Raw genomic sequence first — 22,892 nt, 5'->3', positions numbered from 1 at the left:
GGTTTTGGATGGAGGTGGGGAAGGGCAGGAGGGCAGAAGTGTGGGGGTACACCTGGGCACCCCCTTGGCCCCACAGGCAAACCTCGGCCACCCCGCTGCTCCTTTCCCCCAGGAAATCTCCTCTAGTGTCCCGTGTGCTGAAGTATTGCTCAAGCAGTGGGGTAAAAATACAACAAACAGGAGGAGAGGAGAGGAGAGGAGAGGAGAGGAGAGGAGAGGAGAGGAGAGGAGAGGAGAGGAGAGGAGAGGAGAGGAGAGGAGAGGAGAGGAGAGGAGAGGAGAGGAGAGGAGAGGAGAGGAGAGGAGAGGAGAGGAGAGGAGAGGAGAGGCAGAGGTTTTTCCCCTCCCTGTGCTGCTCCTGCTCAGGAACACGACCCGTTATCAGAGGGAAACCCCAATTCCCTTCTCCCCCCTGCAGAACCCCTTTGGTGCTGCTGTGCCGCGCTTCCCTCTGCTAAAGGCACCTTTGGAAAGCACTTCAGGCCCTGAGGACAACGCCCCAAAGCCTCTTATTTACACCTGAGATTAACCCCGTGCTGCCACCAGCCCCGGAGCCACCCTGGGGTGACAGCACCAGCCTGGGGACGGCCGGTGCCACGCGAGGCGCCCCACAAGTGGCCCTGCGGGCACACACACGGCTGGTGCTGCCACGTGCTGCCACCCCCGTGGCTGCCCTGCTGTCACACGGAGTACTTGGCCATGTCACCCTTGTCAAAGACAACTTTGGTTGCAAAGTAGATGGCGACCAGGCCGAGCCCAGCAGCTGACACCATGTAGGCAGTGACGGACTGGGTGAACTGGACGATGGAGCCCATGAAGAGCGAGGGCACGACCTGAGAGAGGAGGAAAGCGCTGTCCAGGATGGCCAGGTCCAGGCAGATCCCTCGGCCAGGAGCCCCCGGCTCCGGCTCTCCCACCATGATCCGGAGGGAGACGTCGCAGGGGGAGCTGACGCACAGAGCAGAGCTGGACACGGCCGGAGGGGAGGATGAGGAGGAGGAGGATGGGGAGGAGGACGAGGAGGAGGAGGAGGAGAAGAGGCTCCCAGTGTGGCCATTCTGGTAAGACAGCTTCTGGCTGGAGAGCAGCCCCTTGGAGAAGGCCGATTTCTTGTCCAGCAGCGCGGCATCTTCCTCCTCTTTCCGCTTGTATCTATGCAGAAATACCTGTGAGAAGCAGGGAGGTGAGTGAGGAAGGAGCTGGGACTCTGGGAGGTGAGTGAGGAAGGAGCTGGGACTCTGGGAGGTGAGTGAGGAAGAATTTGGGACTCTGGGAGGTGAATGAGGAAGGATTTGGGACTCTGGGAGGTGAATGAGGAAGGATTTGGGACTCTGGGAGGTGAATGAGGAAGGATTTGGGACTCTGGGAGGTGAATGAGGAAGAATTTGGGACTCTGGGAGGTGAATGAGGAAGGATTTGGGACTCTGGGAGGTGAATGAGGAAGAATTTGGGAGTCTGGGAGGTGAGTGAGGAAGGAGCTGGGACTCTGAGAGGGCCTTGTTTTTGTGCAGGAGAGCAAAACCAGAGCTTTGTGTGTGTTCAGGGGAGTGCCAGCCTGACCCTGGCCCACGTGAGATGGGCTCTGGGAGCCAGGCTGGCTCTTCCCGACTGGCACGGGATCCAAAGCAGCCCTGACTCACGGGGGAACCCAGCCAAGCCAGGCCTGGGCTGTGCTCAAGCTCTGGGACTCAACAGCCCAAAGCCAGCCTGGGGACATTTCGTGCTTTTGTCACCTCCTCAGTGGGTGCCAAAGGAACCTGAGCCCGCCCTGAAATCACCTGAGGCAGGGCAGGAGTGGAGGGCCAGGGGCTGCTGGGGGGTTTCAGACACCCAGGGCAGTGCCAGCAGGAATGTTTGGGGTTTGTGGGGTGGCTGACTGGGAACCCAAACCCAGAGCCCAGCACGAACAGCCACTTCTCATCTGGGATGCTTCAAAGTGCAACCAGCTGGGACACGACAGCGCTGGGAACGCAGGGAAGGGCTCTTTTCTCAGCCCTGCACCAAACCTCAACCAAGCTGCTCCATCTGCCTGCCCAGATCCTCCTCACTCCAGCCAGGAAAAGGGGGCAGAGGGAACCAAAATCTTTTCCTTCTCACCCTTTTTTTTGCCTCTCTGCTCAAGCTGTGAGGTCTCTGGAGTGTTCCCACATTTGTTAACACCAGCAGACCACGGGCAGGAGAGACCAAAGCCAGCTGTGCCCTCCCTGCCTTTCCCTGTCAAGCCTTTGGCAAAGCCTTGGGAATGTGGCCTTCCCCTTCCCAGCCTGTGGAGTTTGGGTTTCGTTCCATTGATAAAACATCCATGGGAGATCCCAGCCAAGCTGCAGCTCCTGCCAAGCTGAACGTTCCCTCAGCCCCCATTCTGACAGGACTCCTGGTGCCAATTGGGATGGGCTGCTCCGAAGGGTTTGTTCAATGGGAACATCTGGATGCCTGTGGTAACAACTCCTACTTATTCCACGGCACAGCCAGCCACTGCCCTGGGGATGAAAGAGCTGCTCTCAAACCACAAATTAATTCTGCATTTGCAGCACAAGAGGAACTCCCATAAATCCAGCGTGCGACTCAGGAACCTCCTAGGACTTCTGCACAAGGATAACATCTGTGGGACAGGGTTACGAGCTTTTGTGCTGGTGTCACAAGTTTCACAAGGTTTCTTTTCCTTGGAGCTGAGGGAATTGGAAGAGCTCGGGTTTTCATTTTACTGGTCGTGGTGCTGTGGATGAAAACTGGCAAGCAGGACCCGTGAGGGCTGAAAATCCTTGGGTTTTGTAGCACCTCAGGCCAGCAGAGCTGCAGAATTCACACGGGGATAACTAAACCAGAGCAGTTTCCCTAAAACACAGGAAAAATAGAACAAAATCCACAGGGCCAGGCTGCCCTGGAGCAGATCCCCACCTGTTTGTCGTGGTGGTAGAGGGATGCCAGCGTGTAGGGCAGGATCTGGAGGGCAGAGAAGGTGAATCCAGTCAGGGCAGCGGAGATGGTGACCACGGTGACACTGTGGGACAGGCACATGACAAAGGCCGCCCCGGGGAAGAACACCACGCTGGCCAGGTACACTGCCCGTGTCCCAAAGTGCTTCACCAGCCAGTCCATGATTGTCGAGAAGAAGATGGAGGTGATGCACTGCAGGAAGAGGCCCAGGCTGCCCATCCGGACACCTGGGGGGGAGAGGGGTGGTGGACACTGCCCTGGCTGCCCCCGGATTCAACAGCCAAGCACCCTTCTCTCGGTCCCAAACCCCAAAAACACCCTTCTCTCGGTCCCAAACCCCAAAAACATCCTTCTCTCTGTCCTAAACCCCCAAAACACCCTTCTCTCTGTCCCAAACCCCAAAAACACCCTCCTCTCGGTCCCAAACCCCAAAAACATCCTTCTCTCGGTCCCAAACCCCTAAAACATCCTTCTCTCGGTCCCAAACCCCTAAATCACCCTTCTCTCGGTCCCAAACCCCAAAAACACCCTTCTCTCGGTCCCAAACCCCAAAAACATCCTTCCCTCTCTGTTAGTCCTTAACCCCCAAAACACCTTTCCCTCTCCATCAGTCCTTAACCCCAAAAACATCCTTCCCTGTTAGTCCCAAACTCCAGAAACATCCCTCCCTCTGTCCCTGTTAAACCCTAAAAACATCCTTCTCTTGGTCCCAAATCCCAAAATATTCTTCCTTCTCTGTCAGTCCCACACCCCAAAAACATCCTTTCCTCTCCCTCAGTCCCAAACCCCAAAAACACCCTTCCCTCTCCATCAGTCCTTAACCCCCAAAACATCCTTCCCTGTCAGTCCCAAAGCCCAAAAACCTCCCTGCTTCTCTGTCAGTCCCAAAGCCCAAAACATCCTTTCCTCTCCATCAGTCCTTAACCCCAAAACATCCTTCTCTGTCAGTCCCAAACCCCAAAACATCCTTTCCTCTCCATCAGTCCTTAACCCCAAAACATCCTTCTCTGTCAGTCCCAAACCCCAAAAACCTCCCTGCTTCTCTGTCAGTCCCAAACCCCAAAACATCCTTTCCTCTCCATCAGTCCTTAACCCCAAAAACATCCTTCCCTGTCAGTCCCAAAGCCCAAAACCTCCCTCCCTCTGCCTCAGTGCCAAACTCCCAAAGCGAGCGCGAGGCCCCAAGGGCGCTGCCAGCCTGGGCCGGCTCAGGGAGCAGAGCAGCATCACCCAACAAATCCCAGGATTGCAGCAGCCACCCCCCAGAGCCCCCTCCCTCCTCCGTGGGCACGCCAGGAGATGGGAGATGGGAGCCCAAACGCCATCCCTGCCTTTGGCAGCCACTGCTTGTCCCTTCCTCCTGCTCCTGCCCCAGGACCTGTCACCTGCTGCTGAACCAGGATCCAGTTGTTGTCTGATGCCCAAGGCAGCAGCAGAACAAAGGCAGCGAGGAGTTGTGCTCGAGCCAAGGTAAAGTACAGAACATGCTCCAAACTGCGGTATCCGGTGGCAATCCGGACCTTACCCTTCCACAAAGATCTCTCAGATTTCAAGGAATTAAAACCATTAACTCCTTGGAGCGGGGATCATTACTCAACACATGTTTCTATGACAGCCAGCACAATGGAGGGCTGACCTGCTGGGAGCTAAACAGTGCAAGTGTTAAATAATAATTAAGCTGCCTCTAAGTTAAACAGACACCCGGCACAAAGGGGCAGTGTGCTGCAGGGCCCTCCGAGTGGAAAACTGCAGGAGGAGGGCCAGGAAGGTGCCTCCAGAATAAACGATTGGGATTAGGGAGACCAAAAGAGTGCTTAGGCAGGGAGTCAAGGGTCTGGCACAAGGCAGCAGGCAAAATGGGGCAGCAGGTAACACCTGGGAGCAGGTGAAGGGCTGCTGGAGCAGTGTCCTGGCCTGGGGATGTGGCAGCTACAGGCTTGTGAGCAGCTCTAAGGCACTGGAGAGGGAGCTGAGAGCCGGGAAAGCTGCTGGAGGGCTCCCAGAAGCAGCTGGGAGGTGGGAATCTCCCAGCAGCGTGGAGGGAAGAAGCAGCAAATCCCACCTCACTGCTGGGGGGCACAGCACCCTGCTCTCCAAGGACGGGGAGCACCCTCACCCCTCGCTGGGAAAGGAGGGGAGAGCAGTGCCAGGAGCTCCCCAGCAGAGCCTGCAGACAGAGCCAGCTCCATCCTGCTCCCTGTGCAGCCTGCCACTCAACAAGCCAGCCCCAGGCCAGCGCTGCCCTGCCAGATCCGTGCTGGCAGGAACCAGGAGGTGTTTCCCAACCTGGTCCCCTGTGCCACGCTCTGGGAGCCATGGGAAAACATTCCTTCCTGACCTAGCTGCAGAAAGCCAAGTTTGCTGTAGCTTTTTTTTTTTTTTTTTTTTTTTTCATTACCAACAGAGCTGAGCCCATCCCGAGCTCCCAGTAAACGTTTCTGTCCCGGGGAACACCCGGCTCGCTCCTCACCTTCATCGTAGTGCCGCCTGGCCTCCGTGCCCGGCTTGGCCCTGGGCACGCCGTGGTACAGCCCTTCGCCAACGAAATCCGTGTAGAAGAGCATGAAAGTCATGAGAGCCATCCAGCTGCAGAGCTCGGCCACGAACAGGCGGCGGATGACCCCGGGGATGCGGCAGTAGAGGCCGTGCAGCCGCGGCAGCAGCGCGCACAGCTTCCTCCCCGCCTGCAGCAGCCGCCTGCCCTGCAGCAGGCACGGCCCCCGCGCCAGCTGCCAGCAGCAGCACGGCAGGGACGCCTTTGGGGACGTGTCCTTGAGCGCTGGCCCGGCCAGGATATCCCCCCGGGCGGCCTCCTCTGTCACGAACAGCGTGGCCAGCACACAGCCGAGGAAGATGAGGGCCAGCAGGCTGAAGAGGCAGCTCTCCTGCCCTCCCAGGTAGGGCGCCAGGAAGGCCCAGTCGATGGCTGGCAGCAGGTAGCCGATGCAGCCGCCCAGGCTGATCATGAAGGCGTACACGGAGAAGGCCTGGCGGCAGTTGTCCGGCTCCTGGAAGAGGTCGGAGAGCAGGGCCTCCAGCGGGGTGAAGCACACCTGGCCGCAGAAATCCAGCAGCCCGATGCCCACGATGAGGAAGGCGATCTCCAGGGGCCGGGGGTTGAGGGCACACAGGCTGGCCAGGCTGCTGGCGTGGGGGATGACAAAAAGGCTGAGCAGCACCCCCAGGCACAGCACCCAGATGAAAGGTCTCCTGCGGCCGTAGCTGCTGTGCCAGTGGTCGCTGGCCGAGCCGATCAGAGGCACAAAAACCAGCCCAAGGACAGGGCCTATCCCTGGGAAAGAGACAGGAGGTGTTACAGGGACACGGCTGCTCTGTGTGCACTCCAAAAAGGGATGTCCCGTGAATTTGGGAGGTTTCAGTGGGTCACAGCCCCCTGCAGGGATAACTCCCCCTGCCCTTGCTCACCCCCACCCTCCAGACTGCAAAGTTGAAAAAAAAAAAAAAAAACAAACAAAAAAACCACCTCAAAGAGGTGACAAAAGCTGCCTACCCAAAACCATGGTCATGAACTTCTCCTCCACGCCCACCTCCAGCAGCAGCGGTGGCACGTAGGTGATGCCGGCGGCCAGGCACACCTCCAGCCCGAAGGTCAGCGAGTTGACCAGCAGCAGCTGGGTCCGGCGGCTCTGCAAGGACATGCTGTCCCCAGCCTGACCCCTCAGTGGCACACGGCTGTGTCCTGCCAGCTGCTGAGCTCCCAGGGACACCCCCCAGGCAAGGATTGGAGCTTCCCTTCCCAGGCTGCTGGGGAGATGCTGCTTCCCATTTTATCAACGGTGAAGGAACCGTCTTTTCCTCTTCCTCTTCTTGTGAGATGTGGAGAGCCCAGGCAGGGATCCCACTGCAGGCTTCCCCTCCTGCTCACGGGCTGTGGTCTGCGGGGAGAGAGCGTTAAACACAGCAGGGAACGGGGTCAAACCAGGCACCACACGGATGTGTCACTGCTGAAAGGGACAGTCCCCGTCCCAGCAGGCAGGGGAGGGCCCGGGACAGGGGCAGGTGGAAGGATGAAAGCTCCAGCCGTGCTGGGTTTGACTCCAAGGGTTTGTGACAGGTGAGACAGGGTTTGGGAAAACCCAATCCTGCCCTCGAGGATTGACGACCTCTCCGTCCTGTCCAGCCACCTCTTGCAGATGGCAGAAAGACAGAGGATCTGGGGTCTCCTCTCACAGGGAAATCACTCAACATAACCCTCACCCTAACCCTAACCCTCACCCTAATCCTCACCCTCACCCTCCAAGGACCAGGGCAGTGCCTGCAGCCACACGGGGTCATCCCCAGAGCCCACCACGGCCCTGCCTGGTGACCAGGACACCCCCGTGCTGCTCTCAGGCTCCGGGGGAGGCGATGTCACCCAAATCCCATCTCCAGCCCTGGGATGGGGCACAGAGAACAGACGGTGCCTCCGTGGAGTTTCACAAACAAACCTGACCCACTTTAGCCTCATCTAACAGCGAATGGCAATTACCTTACTCATTAGACTGAGTCATTTATTTGCCCTGTAACTGCTCCCTTCTCTCCAGCTCCTCCGGAGGAGAGAGGCCATGGCATGGGGACAGGGGCTGGGCAGCCAGGGCAGGAGGCAGCAGATGCCTCTCAGTCCCAAATGACAGAAACCCTCCAGGCTCCCAGCACCCAGCCCAGCAAAATCTGCTAAAAACACCTCGGGGAGGTGGCCTGGGGAAATCAGTGCTCCCTGAGCCCTCCCTGCCCTCCATCTCCGCACAGGTGTGTGCAGGCAGGTACAGACGGCAGAGTTTTGTCACTTTTCTCTCTCTCCCCGTGTCGCCACCAGCTGATAACCCGCGAGGGGGAGGCTGGCAGGGTGGGGATGAGCCTCAGCCATCCCTGCCTGCCGCTGTGGAGAAACGCCACTCCTGAGCTCAGGAGCTGCCAGTAAAGCAGCTCAGTAAATACCGATTATTCCCCTTTGGGGACCCTGCACCTCCCCTCAACTGCCACAGAAGATCCCTCCTTTCAACAACCGCCAACATTTAAACGCCTCGCCCAAGGTCAAACAGCAAACAGAGGGGGAACGGTTGTGCTTTAATCACCGGAGGCGGCTTCAAAGGAAGCCTGGGCCGGGCTGAGCATCCCTTCGGTTCGAGGAAGCGCCGGGGGCAGCGCCCACCTTGCTCAGATGTGGGTTCCACACAGGATGCGTCAGCCCGGCTCCGTGAGGGGGGTGCCCAGCTGGATCCCAGCCCCGGGATGAGGAATTCCAGCTCCAGCGGCTCCCAGAGACACAAGGCAAAATTAACCGAGACACTCAGAGGGGGATGTGATGTCCACTGCCTGCTGTACTCCGGGGTCTGGAGAACTCAGAGAGGGGGAGTTATCCCAAAAGAAACCCCGAACATCAAGCGAAAGATGCCTCACACAGATTAAAAGTCGTTTCTTCCCCTTTACTGCTCTGACAGAGCACTGGGGAGGCAGCAGGGATCTGTCCACCTGCCCGAGAATTCCAGTTTGGAGGCAGAGCTGGATTTCTTATCAGCAGGTAGGAACAGACCTCTCCTCCCCCTCCACACCCTCCGAGGGCTTCAACGAGAAAATAAATCCCTGAAGCAACAATCATGAACAGCCAGAGATGAGAAGTCTCAACTGCAATAAAGCTGTAGATAAAATTGCAGCGGATGATGAACTTCCCTGCTTGAGCTGCACTTCATCCCAATACCCATTAATTACTCTTTTAGGTTTTTTTTTCCACAGAACAGAGACAGGGAAATGTGCTGGGTAGGGAAATCACCTGAACTGCTGATTCGTGAGGACAGGGGCTGGAAAAGGGAGATTTGGGAGGCTCGGGGAGCCAGGACTCACCTGCAGGTGCTCCCTGCAGCCCAGCCCGGGCACACGGCGCTCAGCAGAAGCTGCTCCAGTGTTTGCAGGGCAGCAGAGGTGGAACCCAGCACAGGTTTGGTTTCAGGGCCCTCCCTTTCTGCTGATAACAGCGGCGTTATTGTCACCCTGCCACTCCTGTGCCCGGGCCCCTCGCTGAGGGCTGAGCAAACACTGCTGGCACCCCCTCACAGGGTGCTGCCCTGAGGAAACCCCAGCTCTGGGCTCACACCTGAATTTTGCCCCAAAAAACCAACCAACCAAACAAACAAACAAAAAAAAAAAAAAACTGATATTCACATTTATCACCCTCCTTTGCTGATCTGCTGGTGCTCCAGCAGAGATTTAGGACGTGGGGTTGGTATTTTGTTTTTAAAGCCAACAAGATGTCCCTGCAGCTTTGCTGGCCCTGAGTGACAGCCCCGGCAGCAGCAGGATCAAACAGCTTTCCTCAAACCCCTAATCCAGTCTTTCCCAGGGGGATTTATCCCCTGGACTGTGCAGGACTGTTCAGCTCTGGCGTGGAAGGAGACAGGAAAATCCATCCCCAGCTGGGAGATCCTGGTGGAACAGCAGCATTACGCTCACCCAGGGGAGCTGGCAGCACCCTGCCCATCCCAGAGGGATTTTGGACACCTTCCACAGTCCCATGGGGGCAGCTGGTGCAGGTGACACTGGCACTTCTCACCCTCCAGCCTCAGTTTCCCCAGATCCCCATAGCAGGAACAGGGTTTGTCCTTTCCTCCTCAAGGGGCACCTTGACAAGGATAGCAGCAGTCCCCAAAAAGGGACTTTTTGAGGCTTCCTGCACTCAGGAGCAGAAGGGAGCCACATGTGGGGCTGTCCCACAGCTGCTCCCGGAGCTGGCGTGCCATGGGACATCAGCTGCTGCTCTTCCTCTTCCCTCCCGAGGGAGAGCCAAACCATCTCCAAAGCCACGGCTTTCTGGTTTGCTTCTAAAGCTTGCAAACCCGATTTTCCTGCCTTTTCCCTGCAGAGAAACAGCAGATCAACTCCCAGAGGCTGCCTCACCTGGCAGCCAGGTAGGAGGGCGGGTCCAGGGCAGGAGCAAAGCATTGCTGGACAAAGGCAGCGGAGAGGATGAAGCCAGGGGAGCTTTTAGGAAAAAAAACCAACCCCAAACACCTGGAAAAGGTGGATGTGCAGGGCACTGATGGACACACACAAAGAAACCTCTCCTCCTCCCTATCTCCTAAATCTTCCCAACACAGGGTCTTAGAGGAAATCACATCTCAGCAGTGCTTACAGTGAAGAGGGAAGGCTGGTTGTTTTAAGAATAAAACGTGGGTGTACTTACACGGCAGAGAAAAGCTCATTTATTCCTGGAAGAACCCATGTCCTGCTACTCCATAATCTCTGCTACTGGTGCAGAGGGACCAAGAGATGATGCTGAAGGTGGCTGTAGGCTTTGATTTGTAGTTGTGGAGAAGGTTGTGCACCTCCTCCACAGCTCAACAAGCAGCAGTGATCAGACAGCAGAGAATTTGGCTCAGGGTGAGGATGCTGAGGCGCTGGAATAGGTTTCCCAGAGAAAATGTGGCTGCCCCATCCCTGGAAGAGTCCAAGCCCAGGCTGCAGCAGCCAGGGATAGTGGAAGGTGTCCCTGCATGTGGCAAGGGAGGGGAACAAAATGAGATTTAAGATCCCTTCCAACCCAAACCATCTGATGATTTTATTATGAATTATCTCTGACCTCTCAGGGCTGCCTTATTCCCTTAGGAAAGGAAATCCCTTGGCTCAGGTGGGGCCGCTCCAACCCAGCAGTGCCCGGGTGATTCCGATCCTCACCTTCCCTGCCCGTGCCAGGTTTGGCACCCGGAGAGAGGCACAGGCAAACAGTTCCCATTCGAACCCCAGCATTACATTTCCAACCTTCCAAGGGGCTCTTTCTGAATTCCCTGGAAGCCTTTTGGAAGAAAGGGTGGGAGAGAGCTCAAGGGGAGAGAGCTGGGGAGCGGCCAGGGCCTTTCACAGCTATCAGTGTCCATTCAGCGCCGCTGAATGGGAAATGCACCATGGAGAATAGCTCTGGCAGGCTCCTCGGGATGGAATGGAAAACTCACCTGACCTCTCCTGACCCCCTCCCCGGCCCTCCTCCTCTCCCAAATCTCCTTGACCCCGTTCACAGCTCAGGGAGAGGGGAGCGCTCACGAAGGGAGGGGAGAAGGGCGATTGATTCGGGCTCTCTGAATGAGCTCCGCGCTTCCTTTGAGCCACGGGGCTCCGTTCTTGGGGAAAGAGCAGCAGGCGCTGGAAACCCCCTCAAGAGCCGCTGGGTTTGGGATTCCCTCATCCCGCAGGGCAGAGTCCAGCAGCCAGGATCTCCCAGTCCCTGGGAGTCACGGAAGGGCCGATCCCGGTGGCAGCTCCAGCTTCCACAGGGACACCCTTGGATCTGGGGGATGGTTCTCTCCTGCCCCGCTGGAACCTCTGCACTGCAGCAGCCCAGAGGGGATCCTGCTGCTTCCAGGGCTAAAATCCCGAGCTGTCCAGGTCCCTTTAGGGCACAGACACACGGCTGAGGGCGCCTCCATTTGGGAATGGGCAGCCCAGAGGGAATGTTGGCAGGGTGGAGAAAGCTCTGTCCTGCCTGCCTTTCACCGTCACACCTCACACTCCAGGGATGCTCTAACCTCATCCCACGGCACGAAGGTGACACAGAGCAGAGCCCCAGGCTCTGTCCCACAGCCTGCACCCTCCCGTGGCACCAGAACTGCTCCTGCCGGGAGCCTTCCTCCCAGCAAAGAGCAGCCAGTTCCAGCCAGGCCTCCTCCTCCTCCTCCTCCCGTTCCAAACAGGAGCCGCCTGTGACTAACGGGGTCACTGACTCAGCAGAGGCCACGCTGACACTGGTGGAGCTCTCTGGGGGACAGACATGAGCCCAGGGCCACGGCAGGGCCAGCACGTGCCAGCAGCTCCCTGCTCTTGGCTGGGCTTCACCCTCGGGCTGCCCAGGCCATCCATGCCAGGAGCACGGCCAGGAGCTGGGCACAGCTGGAGCTGGCACTGCTGGAGCTGGGAATAGCTGGAACTGGCACTGCTGGAGCTGGGCACTGCTGGAGCTGGGAATAACTGGAGCTGGGCACTGCTGGAGCTGGGCACTGCTGGAGCTGGGAATAACTGGAGCTGGGCACTGCTGGAGCTGGGAATAACTGGAGCTGGGCACTGCTGGAGCTGGGAATAACTGGAGCTGGGCACTGCTGGAGCTGGGAATAGCTGGAGCTGGGCACTGCTGGAGCTGGGAATAACTGGAGCTGGGCACTGCTGGAGCTGGGCACTGCTGGAGCTGGGCACTGCTGGAGCTGGGAATAACTGGAGCTGGGAATAACTGGAGCTGGGCACTGCTGGAGCTGGGCACTGCTGGAGCTGGGAATAACTGGAGCTGGGCACTGCTGGAGCTGGGCACTGCTGGAGCTGGGAATAACTGGAACTGGCACTGCTGGAACTGGGCACAGCTGGAGCTGGGCACTGCTGGAGCTGGGCACAGCTGGAGCTGGGCACAGCTGGAGCTGGGCACTGCTGGAGCTGGGCACAGCTGGAGCTGGGCACTGCTGGAGCTGGGAATAACTGGAACTGGCACTGCTGGAACTGGGCACAGCTGGAGCTGGGCACAGCTGGAGCTGGGCACTGCTGGAGCTGGGAATAGCTGGAGCTGGGCACTGCTGGAGCTGGGCACTGCTGGAACTGGCACTGCTGGAACTGGGCACAGCTGGAGCTGGGAATAGCTGGAGCTGGGCACAGCTGGAGCTGGCACTGCTGGAGCTGGGCACAGCTGGAGCTGGGCACCCCGAGTCCTGCAGGCAGCAGGGGCCAGGGCTGCAGGGATGACCCCGACCTCACCAGGAGCACGCCAAGGATGAGTTCAGGCCAGCGGTGAAAAGCCCCAGTAAAGCCGAGCTCAGCTGCACAGGGATCTCCAGCTTGGACTGGGATTTGTGCCACTGCACAGCAGGGTCTGGCAGCGTTTCACCCGCTCAGGACTGGCATCTCCTCACCAAACTTCATCAAGCACAACCTCCCAGACTCCTCAACACACTCACCACACCCAAAAGCAGCAGCATTTCAGCCCCGAGAGCCTCAGCCCTCCTGGTCACGCTCCCCTGAGCCGGTGTCAGGTCTGCTGCAGGCAGCCCCAGGCCTCCAGACAAGCTTGGCTGGCTCCACAGCAGAGCCACAGCTTTGTTTTGCTGCTGCACGACCCAAGCTCTTGCTTTTATTCATGAGAGGAGCCCCCGTTCCGGAGCAGGAGGGGAAATGAGATGATCTGCTTCTGCTTTTCACTCATTTCTGCTGTTTAAAGACTGTGCCCATCACCCCTGGCACTTGATCCAAATCAACCTCTCCCCCGGCCTTTCTTCTCCGCTTATTATTACTTTTTTTTTTTTTTTTTTTTTTTTTTAAGCAGAAGAATCAAAATGTAAATTCAAATGGAAAGGGGGAAAAAAATAAGCCCCCTCCAGGTGCCCCCTTCTCCTCGGCGTGGGGACGGGCACAGATTATATCCGGCACCACATGACCAGGGCCTGTATTTATGTGTCAGAGTGTAAAACCCACCCTGCTGAGCTGCCTTTTCTCTGCCTGGGGCTGGGGGCTTCTGCTCCGCGTCTCCTCCAACAGCCCCACAAAGGGGATTAAGGAGAGCCCCTCAGCCCTGCAGAGTAATCCATCAAATTATCCCTTGTTGGCGTTGCTGTCCTCTTCAGGAGAAAAAAAAAAAAAAGAAAAAAAAAAAAAAGAAAAAAAAAAAAGAAGAAGAAGAAAAAAGCCCTCCAAAAGCTTTTAAAGGCACTGAAATTACACTTGAGCCTGAAACACTCCACCCAGCTGCTGGAGCCCGCAGCACAATGGGCTGGTTGTAAAGGGGATCCCGGGAAGTGAGGAGCAAGGAAAAAGAGACGGACACTTAAAAAGGGCAGCGGCCTCCCCACGGCTGAAACGCCAACAGGTGCTTCAGACTCCCCTTCCCCAGAGCCTGCAGCAGATCCGGCCCAGCAAGGCTGGCTGGGCATCCCAGCTACCCACGGGGAGGGAACCTGGGGCTCTGGGATGGGTTTGCTGTGCCCCGATGGCCCCACGGACGCATCCCCTGCAGAGGTGAGGCTTGCAAAGGTTTGGAGTTGTAAGGGAGAACCCAAATTGCTGCTGCAGGGATTCCAGACCTGTCACCCCCTGTCCCTGCTGTCCCCAGAGCCTCAAAACCCCCAGCAGGACTGTCCAGGGCTCAGGGCACCTCCACCAGCGACCCCACAGGCAAAGGAAAGCCAAAGCGCACTCACCAAAATCCCAGGAACACTCGGAATCTGCTTTTCCTTCCACTGCAGCCCCCTAAAGTGCAGAGGAGCTGCTGTGCTGCCCCTCACCACCCTGCTTTGAGAGGTGAACGCTCCCTCTCCACCAGCCCTGCCCCAGCAAGCACATGGGATTTCCTGGGTGTGCATGGCTGAAATCTTCTGGGGAAAATTCTCAGCCAAACAGGGATCACGAAGTGCTTACCCCGACAAACTGGAACTGGGAAAAGAGAAGAGCAAACCGGTGCTGGTGGCACTCAGAGCACCCACGTGGCCGTGCCACTGCAGCCCCCGGGGCCAGCTCAGCGCTGAACCCCCCGACACAAAACTCCAGAGCTAAAACCACCAGTGCTGAGTGAGAGAGAAGCATTTCCCCATCTGTCACAGGGAGGAGACGAGCAGCCAGAAGCCCTCACTGACCCTGCTCTTGTGAGCCCTCGGCGTCTGCTCACATGGCTGGGAAAATGGGAAGTGAAACTGGAACTTCTTGTTTGCAGCTGGAGCAGAAGTGCTGTGTGAGGGGACATCTGACCCCCTGGCAAGCCAGCTCCGGCTCCTCTGGGGCTTCCAGGCAGCTCCAGGAGTCCTACCCCATCACTCCTGGCTTCATCTGGAAAATGACAGTCACGGGGCCAGAGGAGTCTCACTGGGTTTGGGGTGGAAAGGACAGTTCTGGTGTCTGAGCAAAAACCAGGGGCCAGAGCAAAGCCAAGGCTGGACACGAGGCTGCAAATCCAGCCCCTGGGCCATGGAGCAGCTCGGGAACAAACGGTGGAGTTTTAGGAGGGATGAGGGGTGTCCCTGGGCCCAAACTGTGCCCACACAGGGGTCAGACACATTTCAGCACCCCACACTGAACTCCAGCCATCCCTGCTTTTGCCAGGAGCCTGCTCCTCAGGAAAAAAAAAAAAAAAAAGGGAACAACCCAAACTCCAAAAACCCTGGGAGAGCAACAGGCACACACTTCCAGAGCCCCTCGGGCTGCAAGTTTAGGGAGCCCGACCTCAAAGGAGGCTCTTGGAGCCCTGGACACGCAGAGAACTAAAGGGCCCCTCAGCAATCACATGCCCATCCCTCCAGGGCAATTTTCTGCCCCCAGTCCTGGTTATTTGTGTCCCTGCTGGAGAAGCTGGATGCTACCAGATCTCCCAGCCGGCCCTCTGACCTCCCCTGGCAGGTTGGGGGGTTTCTCCCCTCTCTGTTTTCCGTCTGTAAAATGAGGTCATGGCTTTGAACGAGACAAAAGAGCCTTTGCAGGGTGAGGAACAGCCCCGGGACAGCTGTGAGAGCGGAGCCCCCATCGCTCACAGGAGGGGACAGCCAGAGCTCTGGACACCCCCTTGGTGTCCCTGCCACGGGAAAGGGCAGAGGGAACGTGCAAAAAGGAGGGAATGAAGCAAAACTCTCTAAACATTTTAAACTGGGAGCTGCTCCGAGCTCTCCTTGTCCCCCCCACCCATTTTCAGCCCCCTCTGGCCACGGAGGGGAGTTTATGCCAACGTTCCACATCAGCACCCTCTGCCAGAGGGGAAGGTGTGCAGGGAATAATGGGAATTTTCTGGGGTGTTTTAAGGGCAAAATCCACAGCTCAGAGCTGCAAAAAAAAAAAAAAAAAAAAAAAAAAAAAGCAGTTTCACGTGCCTGGGGTAGCAAAAGCTGCCCAGGCTCTGCCTCCTGCCTGCAGCACATCAACCCCTCGGGGTTAATGAGGGGCCTCAGATCACTGCTGGAGCACAGGGAGACTTTTCCTTATCGTGACAGACCAGCCAGGAGGCCCGGCTCTGGAAATGGCAGATTCCGCAATTTTATTTTTGCCTGATAATTGCAGAGATAAGGAGCAATCAGATTTTTATTTTCTGAGGCAGATAAGTTTCACTGGAAGGTCTGGATGGAGAACTTAAGGAGCTTTTTGCTTTCCTTTCCCCCTTCTCACCATCAGTTTAATGTGCTACGGACTCACAACATGCAGGGGTTTAACATTCACCAAAAAAAAAAAAAAATAGAGCAGTGAGGAATATCTGGAAGGGAAATTTTCCACTTCTTAAAAAAAAAAAAAAAACAAAAAAAAAAAAAACAAAAAACAACAAACACCAAAAAAACCCAAGGCTCAAAGCTGCCATTTCTACAGGAGGTGGATGGAGTGAGGCACTTTTACCACCTCCTCACTCCCCACCCAAACAGGAACCTCACTTCTATTTTGAGCCCTGGATGGAAAGAACATCAGCCCTAAATTATCAGCTTTTTACTAATTAGGCACGGGGTTCAAGTTCAAAGCTGCCAGGATCTTGCAGAGCCCTCTGAGCGGGGCTGCTGAGGGGTTTCGTGGCACAGGGCACAAGGGGGACAGGCAGGAAAGAGCTCTGAGAGCTGAAACTTCCCCGTGTGTGCTGTTAAAAAGCAGGAATGGAAGTTTGTGCAGCGAGGGTTGAGCAGGGGCAGGATTTTCTCTCCACGCCAGGCTGCCTCTTGCCATTATTTGCTGGGGTAAAGTTCAGAGAGCCACAAATGAGGCAGAGAGATCTCTGATATTCCCGCAGCGTGCCCCGGGCTGCCTCGGGCACACGGCCAGGGCACCTGGGGTGGGCAAAGGGCTGGCACCCAGCACCTTGCCAGGCCATTCTGGCTGTGCCACCAGCCACCCAGAGGGACAGCCAGCACTCCCTGCCTTGCCCAAAAGGCAAATGGACTCGTAGAGAGCTCTTAGGGCCTGACAGAATGCGCACAGTATGAACCTGTGTGCAAACTCTATGGAATAGCATCTACAGCAAGTGTGGCAAAAGCTGATTGGTACAGCGTTTGGTAATTAGGAAATAATCAGCTTCTGATTCTGATGGCGTCATTGGTAACATCTGCATTGTCTCACCCTTCAAGTGAGACTGGAAATGGAATAAAAAGTTTTTAAAACGCCCCTCAGTTGCCCCATCTCTTCAGAAAAGGCCTTGATCCGACACTCATCCCCTGCTGTCAGCCTGGCCTGGCAGGGAGCGATGGGGGGGCCTGGGGGCAGCACAAGCGCAGATGGAAGAGGCCCTGTGGAATCACCTTCCCAACAGCACATCCTCCAGCCTGAAGGCAGGCATCTCAAGCACTGAGGCTGCAGGAATTTCCCCTGAAACAATATCCATGGGCTAGAAAGATTTAATAGCTGGGAAGTGTCCTTCCTTCCTTCCCTCCCTCCCTCCAGCTATCCCCCGTGTCATTCCTGCGCTCTCCTTTGATTTGCACCTCAGAGCCTGTCCAGCCTCTCTCCTAGACCCGGCTCAGTCAATCCTCATGAAAAGCTGCCCGTCCAGGCCCATTAATTGCTCACTCGGCCTTGGCCGGGGCACAGCAGCCTTTTGTTCCAGCGCCGCTCCCGGCGCACGGAATCGTTTGTCACCAGCATTCCCAACAGGAACCGTTTGTCACCAACACTCCTGAACGCTCAGGAATTATTTGTCACCAACATTCCCAACAGGAATTGTTTGTCACCCACATTCCCAACAGGAATCGTTTGTCACCCACATTCCTGAATGCTCAGGACTTGTTTGTCACCAACATTCCCAACAGGAATTATTTGTCACCAACACTCCTAACAGGAATTGTCACCAACATTCCTGAATGCTCAGGAATTGTTTGTCACCAACATTCCCAAATTCACAAATGCAGAGGAACCGTTTGTCACCCACATTCCCAAATCCATAGGAACCGTTTGTCACCCACATTCCCACCAGGAACTGTTTGTCACCCACGTTCCCAAAAGCACCTCTGGAGCCTGGCAGCAGCAGCAGTGGCCGCACAAAGCCCTCCCCTGTCACGCCACGAGCCGGTACCTGGCACCGCAGCCCGCTGCCACTGTCACCTCCTTGTCCCTTTGTGCTCCGGCTCTCTGGATTTATGAGCCGCGCCGACCTCCGAGGAAGCGCTCGCCCCGTGACCACAACAATCCTTTATTCTCTTTGCACAGCTCCGAAGGGAGAGTTTGGCAATTCGGGCCAGAATGCAGAGCGAGGTAGCGCAGAGATCACAGGAGAGCACTAACAGGACACTGCGTGTCAGCTCAGCTCCTGGAGGTGACCAAAAAACACTTTGGGTATCTCCTCTCCACACTGAAGTGACCCCACAGCCCTGGGAGGGGGGGAAGAACAGGAAGACACCCCGGAGCAGTGGCAGATCCAGCCCAACATTCCCAGACCGATGGAAAAGTCACAGAATCACCATCAGGGATAAAATCACTCACAAGGTCCAGCTAAAGTGGACGGGGTTGGTCACACCCACTTCAAATCCCACCCAAGAGCCAGTTCTGCTCATTAATCCTCAATTAAGAACAGGCAATTGGGATGCAAATCAGCATCAGAGCTGAGGTCTGATCCTCACCTCAGCTTCTTCATGCAGCAAGTCAGATCCCAGCAAGATTCACTCTTAATGTCTGGGAAGGAAAGCGTGATCCGGGGATTTCCTTGCATGCCCCATTTCACCCAAAGTCTCAAGCCATAAATCTAAAGCGGGATTTCGGTGCTGCCCACAACTCTGTGCACGTTATTCCTGGAGCTGGCTCCAGCCTGCTCTGCGAGAACATTAATGTCTTCTGAGTGCTGACAACCTGCACGGATTTGACTCACTGCACTCATTATATTTCTGTTTTTCCTGAAGTCCCAGCTCCTGCTGACAAACCACCACGGAGAACTTCAGCTCCCAGCAAAACAAAGATGGGAAAAAAACCACCCCAAAACAGCTCCCTTGATGGAAGGGAAAAAACCTTCACACCTCACAAACCAACCCCAGCGCCTGGCATTGTTTTAAGTTGCTATTTTCAAATAAACCTCATTACTTTGCCAGAGGCCATCCTTAAACCTCTGGAGTATTCCAGCCCTGGCCACGATGAGAATTCATCTGCAAGTCACCAAAAGCTGGCTCTGAAATCCCCAGATCAACAACCCACAAGGTTTCCCTGGGTGAAGGACAGGGCCAGTCCTTGGGATGTGGACTGAGAGCGTTTCCTTTTAGCTCATGTGCAGCAACAGAGAGGAGGAAAAACGGTTCAGAGCAGCAAATCAGGCACCTGCTCCTTGCTGTGTGTGCTCCAGCCGCCTCCAGCCCCCAGACAAAGGAGCCTTTGGGACCACATTCCTCCTCCTTTTGCCAGACAATATTCACGGGGGTCTGTTTCTCCTCTTCTGCAGGCTGGCAAAATGTTAAGCAAATATTTGGGAACGGCGAGAGGAACTGACATTTTAGGATATGAAAACAAGGAGGAAGGGCACAAATTAGGGGGACCTCCAAGGAACACCACACGGACAAGCAGGAATGGAACGGTGGCCTCAGAGTCCCACTCTCAGCTTTGTTTTCTGAACAAGCAACCCCACAGCTCAGCGGGTTGGGCACATCAGCAACTTCTGCAGCTCCATGACACAGGATCAGCCTCTTCCAGCAGTGAGGAGCAACAGCAGCACAAGGAACAGGACAGGTTTCACATCGTCAGCCTCAGATAACCAAACACCGGGGCACAGAACTGTTAAATAATCCTGTATTTTACTCTTTTCCTGTTCTTTTCTTGATGGCGAGTGCAAGATTGTGCAGATCCACGCTTGACTACCTTGCAGGGACAGTTTTAAAATTTCCCCTGCTTCTTAAAAGCCAGGATTCCTCCCTGAGGGTCTCCGTCCCCTTCCTCAGCTGAGCTGGGGGTCCCAGCTGGATGTCTGAGATTTAGCAATCAGAAACCAAGAAATCAGCACTGAGAAGAGCTGACAGCTGCTCACGAGCTTCTCATGACTCCCTTGCTCCACACTCAGCTTTAATCATGGGTTGAACCTGGCTGAGGGGTCACAAGACTTGCCAGGGTGGTTGTTTGGGCTGGGTTTTAGCTGTTTGGGCTGAGTTTTAGCTACCAGGAGCTGTCCTAGGCTGGCTTCCCACTCCAGGAGCCACAGGGCACCATCACCTGATGGAATTATTTCCAAACAGAGGAAATCCAGCCCATTCTGGGTTCTGTATCCATCCCTTCTGCTCTCCCTGCTCCTGACAAGGAGCACCACCTCCAATCCCTCTGCTCCTTTCCCTCCTGGCTCCCTCAGAGCCTCAAATCCATCAAAAACCTCCCCAGATTTCACCCAACCAAGCCAAGCTTTGCTCTGATGTTGTCTCAGCCATGATGAGGAGACAGCAAGACACTGAAGAGCACCTAGAGCAGCCCCCAGCAGCCACTCCTGGGGGATAAACACGAACGCAGAGCTCTGATTTTAAGGATTCCCACACTCTGGAAGGCTCAGCCATCCCCTCTGTGACAAAAACACTGCAAACCTCTGAAGGGAGTAAATCACAGGAGGAAAACAGACCCTGAGCACAGCACGAAGGTGATTTTCTTTATTTTTAAGAGCCTGCACTCCCAATGCCATCAAGAGGCACAAGAGCCCAGCCATCACCCTGAGCTCCGTGCTGAGGCTTTGGCTGAAGAGAAAAGAGATGAAACTCAGGGAGAAAAAACCAAAAGCAGCCCTCCTCCCCTCCCCAGCACTGCCACTTGAGTGCTCCAGCGAAATAAACAGTTTAGGGAAAAGGTTACCAAGAGTTTATGCTAAACATCATTTCCTAGGGACTCTGGCGAGGATAAAGTAGAGCCAGGGCTGTATTTTTTAACTCAGGGATCAGGCCAGTGATTCCAGCCTCTCCCACCGTGGATCCAGCACAGACATGGCCAAAAATCTGCTGATAAAAATGGATTTTGCTCCTTTTTGCTGCTGGTGGAGTTTGTCTGGGGCATGAGGAGGCATCCACAGCTGCTCACAGGGGATGGTGCTGCTGCTCCAGGCTGGTTCTGCACAGCCACGAGCTTCCAGCAGCCTCCTGATGCTGGGGAACACCTGGAGGTTCCCTGGCACCTCGTCAAGAGGTCACAGCACCCACAGAAATCTCCACAAAGTCCCTGTTTGTTGGGGAATATCCCCAAAGCAGCCACAGCAAGGAGAATTTCCTCTCTAAATCCCAAGATCCAGGGATTTATATCCTCCGTAAAGCTCTCATTTAATTTGCTATTAATTCTGGAGATTCTTGTTATCCATATCAAATTTCTAATCCTTTTTTTTTTTCCCCCCCTCACCCAAATCCCGTAAGCCAAGCGTTCTTGACTTCCACAATGTTCTGTGGCAATAAAATCCAGAGTTTTAGGCACAGCCTGGAATCCCAGGGTTGGCAACCTGGCTCCAGTGCCACTCCCCACGAGGGGAAGCAGCTCTGGATGATGCCAGAGAGTTCAGGCAGCATCACATTTAAAAAAAAATGAAAAAAAAAAAAAAAAAAAAAAGAAAGAAAGAAAATTGCAGGTGGGGTGAATAATAGAAAAGGTTTCAAGGCTGGTACATGTTTTTCAGGAGTGTCTGCATGACTTCAGTGCCCAGGTCATTTGGGTACTTTTGAAGTTCTTACTCATGTTCTATTTCTATAAATTCTGAGTTATTCTCATGTTACACACGTAAAGGCTGCTCTCCTGAATCACATCTAGAACCAGAACAGGGCAAAAATGGGGTTTTGAGCCTGGCTGCTTCCTCTGCGCTGCTCGTGAGGTCCAGGTGAGCACCAGGAAAGCTGTTTCCCTTCCAATTTTATGTTTGTTTGAAACACAAAAATGGAAATCGAGCATCTTGCCAGGTCTGGCCGTCACCACCGTAAAATTAATAAATTTATTTTAGTGCTTCTCCCTTCCTCCTAAAGCTGTCATCCGTGGGAAGACAAATGAGTCGGGTAGTTTATGTTTATCTTAAACAACTCCAGCGTTTTACCACCAACATCTCGAGTCCTGCCAAAGTCAGGAATCCCTGGAATTACGCCCATCACGGCATTTAGGGACGGCTGTTGGGGCAGCAGACCCCACTGAGCTGAAGGGGAGGCACCAAACCCAAACAGAACCAGGGCTAATGAAAACTCCCTTTGCCAGCCGCTGCCTCGCTTGGATTCTAAGGATTCACTGACCTGTCCCTGCAAGTCTTCAGGATTTCTGGGAGTCCATCCCGCTGCCCAGACTCTGCCCGCTGAGGAATCTTTAAACCAGCGCGGTCACCGCGGGCGTCCCTGCCAGAATGAGAAGTTTGGGAAGAGCTCCGGGCGCTCGGGGAGGGCAGGACACCCTCCCACAGCCCCACCTGCGGCCACTCCTGCTCCGCTTCCCGACGCGCGGGGCTTTTTTTTTGTTTTCCCGCAGCGGCTCCAGCGCAGGAGCATCGGACCCGCAGCGCCTCCTCCTCCTCCTCCTCCTCCCCCGGGCAGCGCCGCCGTCCCGGCAGGACCCGGCGGGCAGCGCTCGGTGCCGGCTGCCATTGCAAGCGCGGTGTGAGCCCCGAAAGCCCCCCGGTCTGCCCGGAACCCCCCGGGGAAGGCAGCGGGAGCCGCATCCCGGCACGACCAGCGGCATCCCGGGGCAGCCGCATCCCGGGGCAGCCGCATCCCCGCCCGCGCATCCCCCCGCACCCCGGCTCGGCTCGGCTCGGCTCGGCTCAGCTCAGCTCTGTGCCCAGCCCCGTGCCCGTGCCCAGCCCCGTGCCCAGCCGTACCTCTGCGGCAGCCGGGGCTCAGCCCGCCGCCCGCGCCTCCGCCGCCGTTTAAAAGGGCAGGTTGGGCCCGGCAGGGAGCATGCGCTGCCGCGGGCGGAGCCCCCCCGGGCCGCCCCCCCCGCCCCGCCGAGCTCCGGGGCCGAGCATCCCCGCAGCCCCGGTCCCGCAGCCCCGGTCCCTTAGTCCCGATCCCTTAGTCCCGATCCCACAGCCCCGATCCCTTAGTCCCGATCCCTTAGTCCCGATCCCGCAGCCCCGATCC

The 22,892-nt window shown here is 56.1% G+C and overlaps 1 protein-coding gene across 3 annotated transcripts; it reads right to left on the bottom strand.

Annotated features, from left to right (window-relative positions):
* Nucleotides 1-359: 359 nt before the first annotated feature.
* On the bottom strand, nt 360-22,658 carry SLC45A3 (solute carrier family 45 member 3). Of its 3 annotated transcripts, none has more exons than XM_053997965.1 (6): nt 22,631-22,658; nt 22,053-22,151; nt 6,449-6,833; nt 5,408-6,229; nt 2,899-3,164; nt 360-1,166 (listed from the first exon to the last, which is right to left on the bottom strand). In XM_053997965.1, exons 3-6 carry the CDS (start codon nt 6,594-6,596, stop codon nt 681-683), a joined length of 1,722 nt encoding a protein of 573 aa, XP_053853940.1. In that variant the 5' UTR covers nt 6,597-6,833; nt 22,053-22,151; nt 22,631-22,658; the 3' UTR covers nt 360-680. The 3 variants fall into 3 exon arrangements, with proteins under 3 accessions (XP_053853940.1, XP_053853939.1, XP_053853941.1); XM_053997964.1 differs by lacking the exon at nt 22,631-22,658 and adding an exon at nt 22,223-22,306; XM_053997966.1 differs by lacking the exons at nt 22,053-22,151; nt 22,631-22,658 and adding an exon at nt 10,115-10,137.
* Nucleotides 22,659-22,892: the final 234 nt, after the last annotated feature.

The sequence above is a fragment of the Vidua macroura genome, chromosome 24 (assembly GCF_024509145.1).
Source record: "Vidua macroura isolate BioBank_ID:100142 chromosome 24, ASM2450914v1, whole genome shotgun sequence".
Taxonomy (NCBI): domain Eukaryota; kingdom Metazoa; phylum Chordata; class Aves; order Passeriformes; family Viduidae; genus Vidua; species Vidua macroura.
This window is presented reverse-complemented; position numbering and strand designations above follow the sequence as displayed.